Source organism: Pan troglodytes, chromosome 19 (assembly GCF_028858775.2).
Source record: "Pan troglodytes isolate AG18354 chromosome 19, NHGRI_mPanTro3-v2.0_pri, whole genome shotgun sequence".
In the NCBI taxonomy this organism is placed as follows: domain Eukaryota; kingdom Metazoa; phylum Chordata; class Mammalia; order Primates; family Hominidae; genus Pan; species Pan troglodytes.
Window position 1 is genome coordinate 18,372,081 of NC_072417.2, and position 10,267 is coordinate 18,382,347.

Consider the following 10,267-nt stretch of genomic DNA (forward strand, 5'->3'; position numbering starts at 1 on the left):
GGCACCTCCCCATCAATAGAGTGGAGGGGCCCAGCCTCGGCCGCCTGCCCCTGCTCCCCTTGGGGACCTGAGCCCGTTCTCTGACCCCAGCTTAGAGGAACTCGGTGTTGCCAGGCCGGGGTGGGAAACAATGGGCCTTCCGGAGCAGGATGACACCCCCTCCCGCCACAATTCTGGAGCAGCAGCGTGGGAGGGAAGATGCAGGGGCCCACCCTGGGGCCTGTTGGTCCGTCATTCAGCCCTGCCCCCCATCTCTACCCCTGAACTTGAGAGAACCTTTGGCACCCCTGGACATCTTGGTTGGGAGAGGAGGGTTGAGGGTGCTCCCAACTTCAGATGAGCCCTTTCCTCTAGGGATGGGGTGTGCTATCCTGCACCGGCATCCCAGCTACACACAGACACAGGCCCATTCGATCATAAGTTTAATGAAGTCTGAAAGGTAAGCGCCATCGTGGTCAGAGATACGGAGGCCCGGTCAGACTCTCCCTCTGCACCTCAATGGAAACGATGTGGTGTCCGGGTACCATGGCCAGGCCCAGCACACGGGGCTCCCCGGCAGAGAAGGAATCTGGAAAGAAGGATCAGAGCATCAGGAAAGTAGGCCAGAATCAGTCCCGCCCCTCTGAGCCACGAAAACGAGCCCCCAAAAACAAGGGTTGCAGCCAGGCCCTTAAGGGGAAATGCCGTGCGTAAGGTTCCGCCACATTACCAGGCGGGTGTGCATTCCCCGGGCACTGACCCGACGCCTTGAGGAACTCCTGCGCCGAGCCCAGGATGACATTGCAGTCACGGTCAGTGCAGAGGAAGCAGCCGACCAGTGTCCGTCCATCTGTCATGCGAATGCGCATAGTCTTGTTGAGCAGCGCCTCTAGCTGCTGTCGGGCGCGCGCAGCCGCCGAGTCCTCGCGCTCTCCGTCCGAATCCTGCGCGGGGTGTAACAAGCGCTCAGACCGCGCAGCCCAGGCTGCCCGCCCGCGGAACCACAGCTCCCGGCAGCCCGCGGGGCACTCACACAAAGCCCAGAGGCTGCCGGGAGCTGCAGTTCCCCACCCCCTCCATCTTGCTGCTTGACTGCCCCTCAGTCCCAGAACCAGAGCCCGTGCTAACCCCGGCACTGGAGCTGCTCTGACGCCGACTGCAACAGCCATTCTCTTCTCGTAGCAGCATGGTCGGTCCAGCTCCGGCCATTTGCCCGGAGGCCTCCTCTGGGCCTTTCAACTTCCTAAACACCTTTCAGGTTGGGTGGTCCGAGATCTCGCGAGCGCTCCCGACCTCTTTCCTTTCGCGAGATCACCTCTCCTCCCCTTCCTAGTCTCCTCGGCAACGGCACAGATCTCGCGAGCTTCTCCTACTTCTCTAGCGCTGTGGCTCACTGAAGCGTACTACGCCGGATGTCTTAAGATATCGCGAGACCTTTACCTCTAGTTTCTTACACATCCTTTAGAAACTGGAATTTAGCGAGAATACCTTCTTTCATACTGCCTCCTCCCTTGTTTTTCTGTCTCAGAGAGATAGTCTGTCCTAAATATCCCATGTAGCCCAGGCCACTGAATTAAAACGGAGCGTATTCGTTCTCCGCCCCACCCCGCAACTCCTGAAAGCGGCGCAACTCAATTACTTGATCCTTATATGCCCCACGCGGGACTCATACTACGTTTTCCGTGAACGCGTGCAGTCCAAACCCCGCCCCTGATATTTATCTCAGTGGACGGTGGCCGGAAAAGGACAATGGTTTCCATGTCAGCGGATAAACGCTCTCCCCTCGGCTCCCGGATGCGACGGAGGTCGTAGTAGTAGTGAGTACGTGCTGAGGAGCAAAGGAGTAACCAAGAGATCCAGTGACCGACAGAGCAAGAGCCATGCCGCGCCGGGGCCTGGTGGCTGGGCCAGACTTGGAGTATTTTCAGCGTCGCTATTTCACGCCGGCGGAGGTGGCCCAACATAACAGGCCCGAAGACCTCTGGGTATCTTACCTGGGACGCGTGTACGACCTAACGTCATTGGCACAGGAATACAAGGGTAAGGGCCACACGTTGGGCCGGGGCCGGAGTGTGTGTGTGTGTGTGTGTGTGTGTGCGCGCGCACGCGCGCGTTTGCCTGGTTCTCGAAGGGCTGGCATTGACAGTGGCTGTGCTGCTCTTTTCAAGGGAACCTGCTGCTGAAACCCATCGTGGAAGTTGCAGGCCAGGATATCAGCCACTGGTTTGATCCAAAGACCAGAGACGTGAGTTATGCTGGAGTCTGGGATTGTGGGTAGAGGAAATGGAGAGCGGGGATGGGAAGGAAAGGCGGAGGCTAGCCAGAGCCTAATGACTGCTCTGACACCCTCGCCCCAAACCCTCCTTTAAAGATCCGCAAGCACATAGATCCGCTGACCGGCTGCCTGAGGTACTGCACCCCGCGGGGCCGCTTTGTGCACGTTCCGCCTCAGCTGCCCTGTTCGGACTGGGCCAACGATTTTGGGAAGCCCTGGTGGCAGGGGTCATATTATGAGGTGGGGCGGCTGTCTGCCAAGACCCGGAGCATCCGCATCATTAACACGCTCACGTCGCAGGAGCACACACTGGAGGTGAGAACTGGTGACAATGAGCAGGTTAGAAGGAATGGGGAATCCCAGCAAATCTCCAGGCCGATCTTCAGGGCAACATTTTTTCCATAACCGGTGGGAGTGTATTTTCTGTCCTTTACATTGAGGCAACTGAGGAAAGCACAGCACCTAGGTCCCCAGGGTTGGGAATTCTAGGAGTGTCTGGGTCACAAGGGGACAAGAGACTCCTTTATAAGCCCGGGAACAGCAGTTCATGTATCTTAGTGATGGTGGTCCTTCGAAGCTCTTACACGCCGTTTTGGACAGCAATTGAACTTTCTTTTTAATCTACTCTGTTGCATGGATATAGTGAGGGGACAGTTGACCCTTTATGGCCATCTGGTAGTTAGAAGTGGCTGCCATTAAGATCTGTAGGACTTTAGGGCCTGTTCATTGCATGCTGGAGTTTCAGCTTTTTTTTCTGGGGCCGTAGAGTACCTGAAGCTGCTATCTGCCAAGGGAGGCACTTTGATCCCAGTGTGTGTATATGTATACTCCATCCAGAATTCTGGGGGTGGGGTGCTTCTGTGTTCTCCAGGTGGGGGTTCTGGAGTCCATATGGGAAATCCTACACCGCTATCTCCCCTATAACTCACATGCTGCCAGCTACACGTGGAAATATGAAGGGAAGAACCTGAACATGGATTTTACCCTGGAAGAGAATGGGATCCGGGATGAGGAGGAAGAATTTGACTATCTCAGTATGGACGGTACACTTCACACACCTGCAATACTTCTGTACTTCAATGATGATCTCACGGAGTTGTAGGAAAGGAGATGTACACTCGTGTAGACTCAAGACGTATTTCGAGTTTGGCTTTTTCTGTGCCTTGAGGAAAAGTGGTGGGGTCGAGGGGTGCCTGGACCTAGATCTCCACTCCTCTCCAGGAGCTAGCCTGTGCCCTTCTGAAGTGTAAAGGCCCTATTCCCTGCCTTCATTACAGTTTGCTCTGAGAAAATTAGTGAATTAATCTTTAGGAATGATACAAGAAGATCAAGTACCTTGGTTTAGGGAGATGTAGAAGAGGATAGTCAGAGTTCAGGCAGAACTGTTTGATAGTTAAGAGAGAGTAGTTCTACAGGGGTGAGGGATGGAAGGACTTCTTTGGCAATGATGGAAATGAGATGTCTGCAGGAAGATGGGATTTACAAAGAAATAGGAAATGTTTATCATTGACCATACAAAGCTGGCTTATCTTACTTGTAGAAGAGTGTTTGGCAGCTGAAACCCAAGGGAAAGAAAGGAAGTGCGTCATTACAGGCAATTCAGGCTAGATATTATACTAGGTACTTCATATACCCTCTTTTTTTTTTTTTTTTGCCCCCAACAAAGAGAAGGGGTCTTGCTCTGTCACCCAGTCTGGAGTGCAGTGGCAAAATCATGGCTCACTGCAGCCTGGAGCTCCTGGGCACAAGTGATCCTCCCATCTCTGCGTTGAGTAGCTGGGACTTCAGGTGCATGCCACAATGCCTAATTTTTTAATTTTTTGTAGACACAGGGTCTCGCTGTGTTGCCCAGGCTGGTTTCAACCTCCTGGCCTCAAGTGATCCTCTTGCCTCAGCCTCCCAAATAGCCTCTTCAAGACAACTACCCCATAAGGTGGATTACCATTACTATTTTACAGATAAGTCCTTTGAAACTTTGAAAAGTTTAATAGCTCAAAGCCACACTAGGTAGTAACCACTAGAGCCAGAATGCAAATTCAAGTCTGCCCAACTCCAAAGTCCATGTTCTCTCAATATAAAGGGACCATCTCAATGTCTAATCTCATGTTAACATTTGTAGCCACTGCTCTCAGCAAGTATTTGGGATGTGGCTTTGTCCTAGGATCCCTGCACAATAGGAAATTGTGGTCCTATTGTATAGTTTGCAGTTATTGTCTCTGGAAGGGAGTTTGCAGAGTTCTCCTGTGGCGAAGAGGAGGCAAGGAAGGCTAAGTGTCAGTTAAGCAATAGCTATTGGGGCTACTTCTTTGTTAATCCCATACCCCAGATTTCTCTCCTGACCTTTTTGGGGCAAAGAGGTGGGTATTTACTAACTTGAGGGAAAACTAGAGTGGGGAAAAGGCCGGCAAATTAGTGACACTTTGGCGAGGGAGAAAAAGGAGGCAGTTTGCCACTTGGAGAAGATGAGGAAGACAGGGTTGCAAGACGGTGACTCCAAAAGAGGGAGCTCGACAGGGGTAATGTAAACAGAGATGCTAACTAAGTCAGAAAACTCTCCTGGTGACCAAAAGAGAACCACTATTGGGGGTAATGGCTAGATTTGTTCTCCTTTAACTTAAGGAGGGGAGATTTGAGAATGACAGACAGTTGAACTTCCTGGCAGCAGCAAGCAAAAAACAAATCAGGAAGAGTTTAGTGTGTCTTCTGGCAGGGGACACCCAGGGCCCAGCACAGGAGAAGGTGGCCCCTGTGAGATACTGGTGGGCTATATAGGCGTTTTCTGAGGGGCTTTGGGAGGCATGAACAAAGGTGGAAACATTGCTGTTGGCTTCAGCAGTATCTCAATTTACTGTGAGATGGAGGGTTTAAATCTAACCCCATGGAATGCAGGAGTCCATGAATTATCTAAATCGATCATTTTGATCTTTAATCAACTCTGCAATTATGTGTACCTTGTTTGCTCAATTAAACCCTGAACTATTTGAGAATGAAAGCTATGCTGTTCCTCTAGTGCAAGCCTCAGGGCCTGTCCTGTGCCTACAGGATGTCCCCATTCTGCCAAAACCTGTCCCTCTTCCAGAGACTCCTACTTCAATGCCTCTTGCTAGAAACACATCCCTTTCCTCACACATCCAGTCACTCGTCAAGTGTAATCTGTCTCCTAAATATCTCTGGAACCTATCTTCTTTTCTCCAAGTTACCATCACCTCTTGTCTAAACTGCTACGGAAACTTCCTAACCTGTTCTCCCATTTCCACTTCTGACTTCCATGCTGCAATGAGAGTCAGCTATGAAAAACAAACCTAAACATCGAACTTTCCTTAGCTTCTTCAGTGGCTTCCAACTGCTTTTGGAATAAAGTCCTAAATTCAAAGATCTTGTATAAATCAGGCTCATCTCGCAACACCCCTCTTTGTTCTCTATGGCCCAGACACACTGGCTTTCAGTTCATTACATGTCTTGCCTCAGACCCTCACACACTGTCCTCTCTGCCTGCAACACTCTTCCTTTCACTTTCCACCTAGCTGATCCTAAATGTTCCTTCCTCAGGGAGGTCTTTTCTGATTTCTTGGTGGGTCAAGACTTTCTGATAAATCAGTTAGCACCATGCATTTTCCAGAGTTTTTATTACAATTGTAAAATTATGGCTGTAATAGGCTGGCTGCGCTGCTAGATTGTAAGCTCACGAGGGCAGAGACCTTGTTCACATCTTGCTCACTGCTATATTCTCATTGCTGAGCACACAGTTGCAGCTCAATAAATTTTGAATGAACTCCAATGTTAAGTGAACTCATCCGTCTATACCTAGTGGGAGGGATGTTGTGTCCTAGTAGGCAAGGAAGGACCAAGAAATAGGATGTCTGGTTCCTGTGCTATAGTCTCTATCCATAGGATTCACTTTCCTTGCTTCCCCAATATCCAAAACCAAAAGTTATTCCATAGAGGGTCTCTGGCCAGGTGCAGCGACTCACGCCTGTAATCCCAGAACTTTGGGAGGCCGAGGCATGGGGATCACCTGAGGTCAGGAGTTCAAGACCAGCCTGGCCAACCTGGCAAAAGCCTGTTTCTACTAAAAATCCAAAAAATTAGCCGGGCGTGGTGGCACACACCTATAATCCCAGCTATTTGGGAGGCTGAGGCAGGAGAATTGCTTGAACCCGGGAGATGGAGGTTGCAGTGAGCTGAGATAGTGCCATTGCACTCCAGCCTGGGCAACAAGAACGAAACTCCATCTAAAAAAAAAAAAAAAAAAAGTTAAAAAAAAAAAGAGGGTCTCACCAGATTTTTGGGGGCCAATCCATCTGTCATTTCCCCATATGGCCACCAGGTGGCTGTAATTACCTATAGAGTCAGGGAGACAAGCCTGGAGGGAAAACCCTTCCAAAGTTAGGATGGGAAGGTGGCCCTTGGAGATTTATAAGGGGGAGGGAAGGACAAGAAAACAAGGAAAAACCACATGGCCACCGTTCTATTAGCATTAGGTTTATGCCTGCTTTTTTTTCTCTCACAAGCACATGGCAGGAAAGGAGTGCAGTTAGGAATTCATGGGCTAGAACAAAAAGGGGGTCCTGATTACAGGTATGGGAGTGTATGGGGCAAAGTATGGAGCTGACAAAGGGATAAAGACATCACAAATTTTTAAAATAATAGAATGCATTCACTTATTAATACTTAAAAAAAATCTTTCCAGTAGGCACTGCTTTGTTCTCTAAATAGCCAAGTGGATATTTGCATGAGGAGTATGTAAATAATGCTTTAGCCTAAAACCCAGAAAGCAAACAGAACATGAGTGTAGGGTCCAAGTCCTCTTGTGGTAATCTCTTTTGTGTTAGAGGGTGGTGGGTGAAGGATGGAATGCTGAAGGGAAGGCTGCCGTCCTCAGTGAATCACAGCAGCTTCAAAGGACTCAACTGGCAAGATTTCCCACAGATGAGGTCCCTACATGCCCACATTGCTGGGGGTCATAAAGAGGCATATGTTCCTTGTAGGAAGCTTGCCTGCTCACTGGGATAAAGCATGCACACATGAAAAGATAAATGAACATAGTACATGATAAAGGCTTAAGTTATGGTATAGAAAAGTTTCTACCCTTACAGCAAGTCACAGGTGGATTACTAACCTGGCCGTCCTGAAACTGTTTCTAAATACTCTGTGTGTGTGTGTCTGTGGATGTGTATTATTTTTGGAAAACGGTGCTATAATTTCCATCAGATTCTCCAAATAGCCCAACCCCCTACTCCTACTCCTGAAATAGCACGCACACACACACATACACAACAATAATTTAAACAGCCTCAAAAGTATAATATCAAAAGTTATAATACAATGTGGTCCCAATATTCTGGCATCTGTCTCAATGGTCTGCCTCAGCCTGTGGCAGAACCATGGCAACCCATGGCAGAAATTCCTAAAGCTCTAACCTTTGGGGCTAAATTTATGACGAGTCTCAAGTGTTTTACTACCGTACCAAATGTTAATCTGGCTGTACCTTGGAGCTGAGTAAAGGGATCCATCATTTGGTCTTGATACTATAACATCCAATCATACATCACGATAAGGTCAATGCATCCAGCGCCACAGCTAAGTTTAGGGAGGCCACATGGATGGGCTGCTGTTGGGAGAACAGCCACTTGATCATGGGTCAGTAGAGTACACGGTTTGGCTGGAAGAATGCACACAGAATTAGAAACCTGACTGATCTTTATCCTGGAAGCCAAAGATTAAGGATTCAAAAATACAAATGGATATGCACCCCAAGTACTAGGTATTCTAGGCACACCGGAAGCACTAAAAAGAAAAACCCAAAAAGCTGGTGAATGAATAAGTGAAGCGAATCCATCAAAGTGGGAATGGGAGTAAAGGCTTAAGTGCAGTGGTGTGATCATAGCTCACTGTCACCTCAAACTCCTGAGCTCAGACAATGCTCCTGCCTCAGAGTAGCACCACCATACCTGGCTAATTCTTTATTTTTTTATAGAGACAGGGTCTTCCTATGTTGCCCAAGCCCGTCTCAAACTCCTCGCCTCAAGCAATCCTCCTGCCTAGGCCTCCCAAAGTGTTGGGATTATAAGTATGAGTCACCGTGCCTGGCCAATATTTTAAATAATTGTGTGCCTGGACTGGGTGTGGCAGCTCACGCCTGTAATCCCAGCACTTTGGGAGGCAGAAGGATCACTTGAGGCCAGGAGTTCAAGATAAGCCTGGCCAACACAGTGAAACCCTGTCTTTACTAAAAATACAAAAATTAGCCAGGTGTGGTGGCAAGTGCCTATAATCTCAGCTACTCGGGAGGCTGAGGCAAAATGGCTTCAACCCAGGAGGCGGAGGCTGCAGTGAGCCAAGATCACGCCACTGCACTCCAGCCTGGGCAACAGAGTGAGACTCCATCTCAAAAAAAAAAAAAAATTATGTGTATGAAGCAAAGTTTGTGTTAGGTACTTGTGTGTAGAATCTTCTACTTGTGGTGTCATGTAGGCATCTAAAAGTTTCCGATTTAGGAGCATTTTGGGTGTTTGATTAGGGATGCTCAACCTGTACATATACATACCTATATATAAACATATTATGAATAGAGTGAAAGTACTATAAAGACACACAGAATCACGAGAGCGATGGCTGAATGATCAGAGGCATGTCTGAGGAGATGCTCACATGACTCATCTGTATTACCTGTAGAGCTGCATTTACCAACATTAATCCTCCCAACAAACTTAAGGCATAGGTACTATTTTTATTTATACTGAAAAACAACACTGAAGCAGAGAGAGGTTAAGTAACTTGCCAAAAGTCATACAACTAATGAGTACCAAGGTAGTCATAGCCCATCCAACTAACATACCGCCTCCCTGCATGTCAAACATAGGATGCTATTCTAGTTACCTACCACTGCTGTATTTTGCCAATGAATCTGCAATATGGGTAGGGCTCAGCAGGGACAGCTCACTTCTACTCCCAAAGGGGTGGACTGTGGGGAGCTGGAGGATCCACTTTCAAGATGGCTGTCTCACATAGCTCTCAATGCTATCAGTTTTTCTCCACATGGGCCTCTACACAGGGCAGTTTGGGCTTCCTCACAGCATCCCAAGAGAACCAAGAGGAAGCTGAATCATATGACCTAGCCTCAATTCCAAGGGAAGGGAACTAGCTCCCACCTCTCAGCGGGAAGAGTCTCGGAATTACACTGTAAGAAGAACATGTGGGATGTGAGACATAATTGTGGGCATATTTAGAAAATACAATCCACCAGAGATGCACTGGAGGTAAAAGGGGGGTATCCAGCCAAGTCTAGGGTGGAGTGGAGGGGTGGTCTTTGAAGGGTTGTGTGTAGGGGAGACAGGGCATTGATACTTGAGCCTTTCTTGAAAGCCTAGGTTGGAATCTTGGCCCTATCATTTATTCAATTCATTAAAATGATACTGAGCATCTGTCAGGCACAGTCCTGGAAACTGTGAATACAAAAATTAATGACACAGTTCCTGCCCTCTAGGAGCTTACAGTTTAATGGGAGACTCACGGAAGTTTGTGATTCTCTTAATTTGTCATCCTGCTTCCTTATTTACACAGTAGCCACGGGGAACTTTTTTTTTTTTTTTTTTGAGACGGAGTCTCGCTCTGTTGCCCAGGCTGGAGTGCAGCGGCGCGATCTCGGCCCACTGCAAGCTCTGCCTCCCGGGTTCACGCCATTCTCCTGCCTCAGCCTCCCGAGTAGCTGGGACTACAGATGCCCACCACCAAGCCTGGCTAATTTTTTTTTTTTTTTGGTATTTTTAGTAGAGACGGGGTTTTACCGTGTTAGCCAGGATGGTCTTGATCTCCTGACCTCGTGATCCGCCCGCCTCGGCCTCCCAGAGTGCTGGGATTACAGGCGTGAGCCATTGCGCCCGGCCGCCACGGGGAACTTTTAAAGTTCCCATGTTAAAAGTCTTCAAAGGCAACCTACTTCTCTTAAGATGAACTTAGAAACCCTTACCATGGTCCAGAAGGTAAGATTTGGCTCTTTCAGGCTCTTCTTTG

General features: G+C 48.6%; 2 protein-coding genes across 5 annotated transcripts; one reads left to right on the forward strand and one right to left on the reverse strand.

Annotated features, from left to right (window-relative positions):
• Positions 1-409: 409 nt before the first annotated feature.
• Positions 410-1,249, reverse strand: NAA38 (N-alpha-acetyltransferase 38, NatC auxiliary subunit). 3 transcript variants are annotated; one of them, XM_009431644.4, is made up of 3 exons: positions 1,108-1,249; positions 740-923; positions 410-568 (listed from the first exon to the last, which is right to left on the reverse strand). In XM_009431644.4, exons 1-3 carry the CDS (start codon positions 1,186-1,188, stop codon positions 456-458), a joined length of 378 nt encoding a protein of 125 aa, XP_009429919.1. In that variant the 5' UTR covers positions 1,189-1,249; the 3' UTR covers positions 410-455. The 3 variants fall into 3 exon arrangements, with proteins under 3 accessions (XP_009429919.1, XP_009429918.1, NP_001234910.1); XM_009431643.4 differs by having other exon boundaries at positions 710-923; NM_001247981.1 differs by having other exon boundaries at positions 740-1,148.
• Positions 1,250-1,859: 610 nt separating this feature from the next.
• On the forward strand, positions 1,860-6,032 carry CYB5D1 (cytochrome b5 domain containing 1). Of its 2 annotated transcripts, none has more exons than XM_511953.8 (4): positions 1,860-2,019; positions 2,148-2,224; positions 2,351-2,569; positions 3,126-6,032. In XM_511953.8, exons 1-4 carry the CDS (start codon positions 1,860-1,862, stop codon positions 3,354-3,356), a joined length of 687 nt encoding a protein of 228 aa, XP_511953.3. In that variant the 3' UTR covers positions 3,357-6,032. The 2 variants fall into 2 exon arrangements, with proteins under 2 accessions (XP_511953.3, XP_016786981.1); XM_016931492.3 differs by having other exon boundaries at positions 3,194-6,032.
• Positions 6,033-10,267: the final 4,235 nt, after the last annotated feature.

Coding starts and splice junctions, on each gene's coding strand:
- CYB5D1 (XM_511953.8), top strand. CDS start 1,860: ATGCCGCGCCGGGGCCTGGTGGCTGGGCCAGACTTGGAGTATTTTCAG. Junction 2,225..2,350: donor TTGATCCAAAGACCAGAGAC/GTGAGTTATGCT, acceptor CCTCCTTTAAAG/ATCCGCAAGCACATAGATCC. Junction 2,570..3,125: donor CGCAGGAGCACACACTGGAG/GTGAGAACTGGT, acceptor TGTGTTCTCCAG/GTGGGGGTTCTGGAGTCCAT.
- NAA38 (NM_001247981.1), bottom strand. CDS start 1,148: ATGGCTGTTGCAGTCGGCGTCAGAGCAGCTCCAGTGCCGGGGTTAGCA. Junction 569..739: donor GGAGTTCCTCAAGGCGTCGG/GTCAGTGCCCGG, acceptor CCTTCTTTCCAG/ATTCCTTCTCTGCCGGGGAG.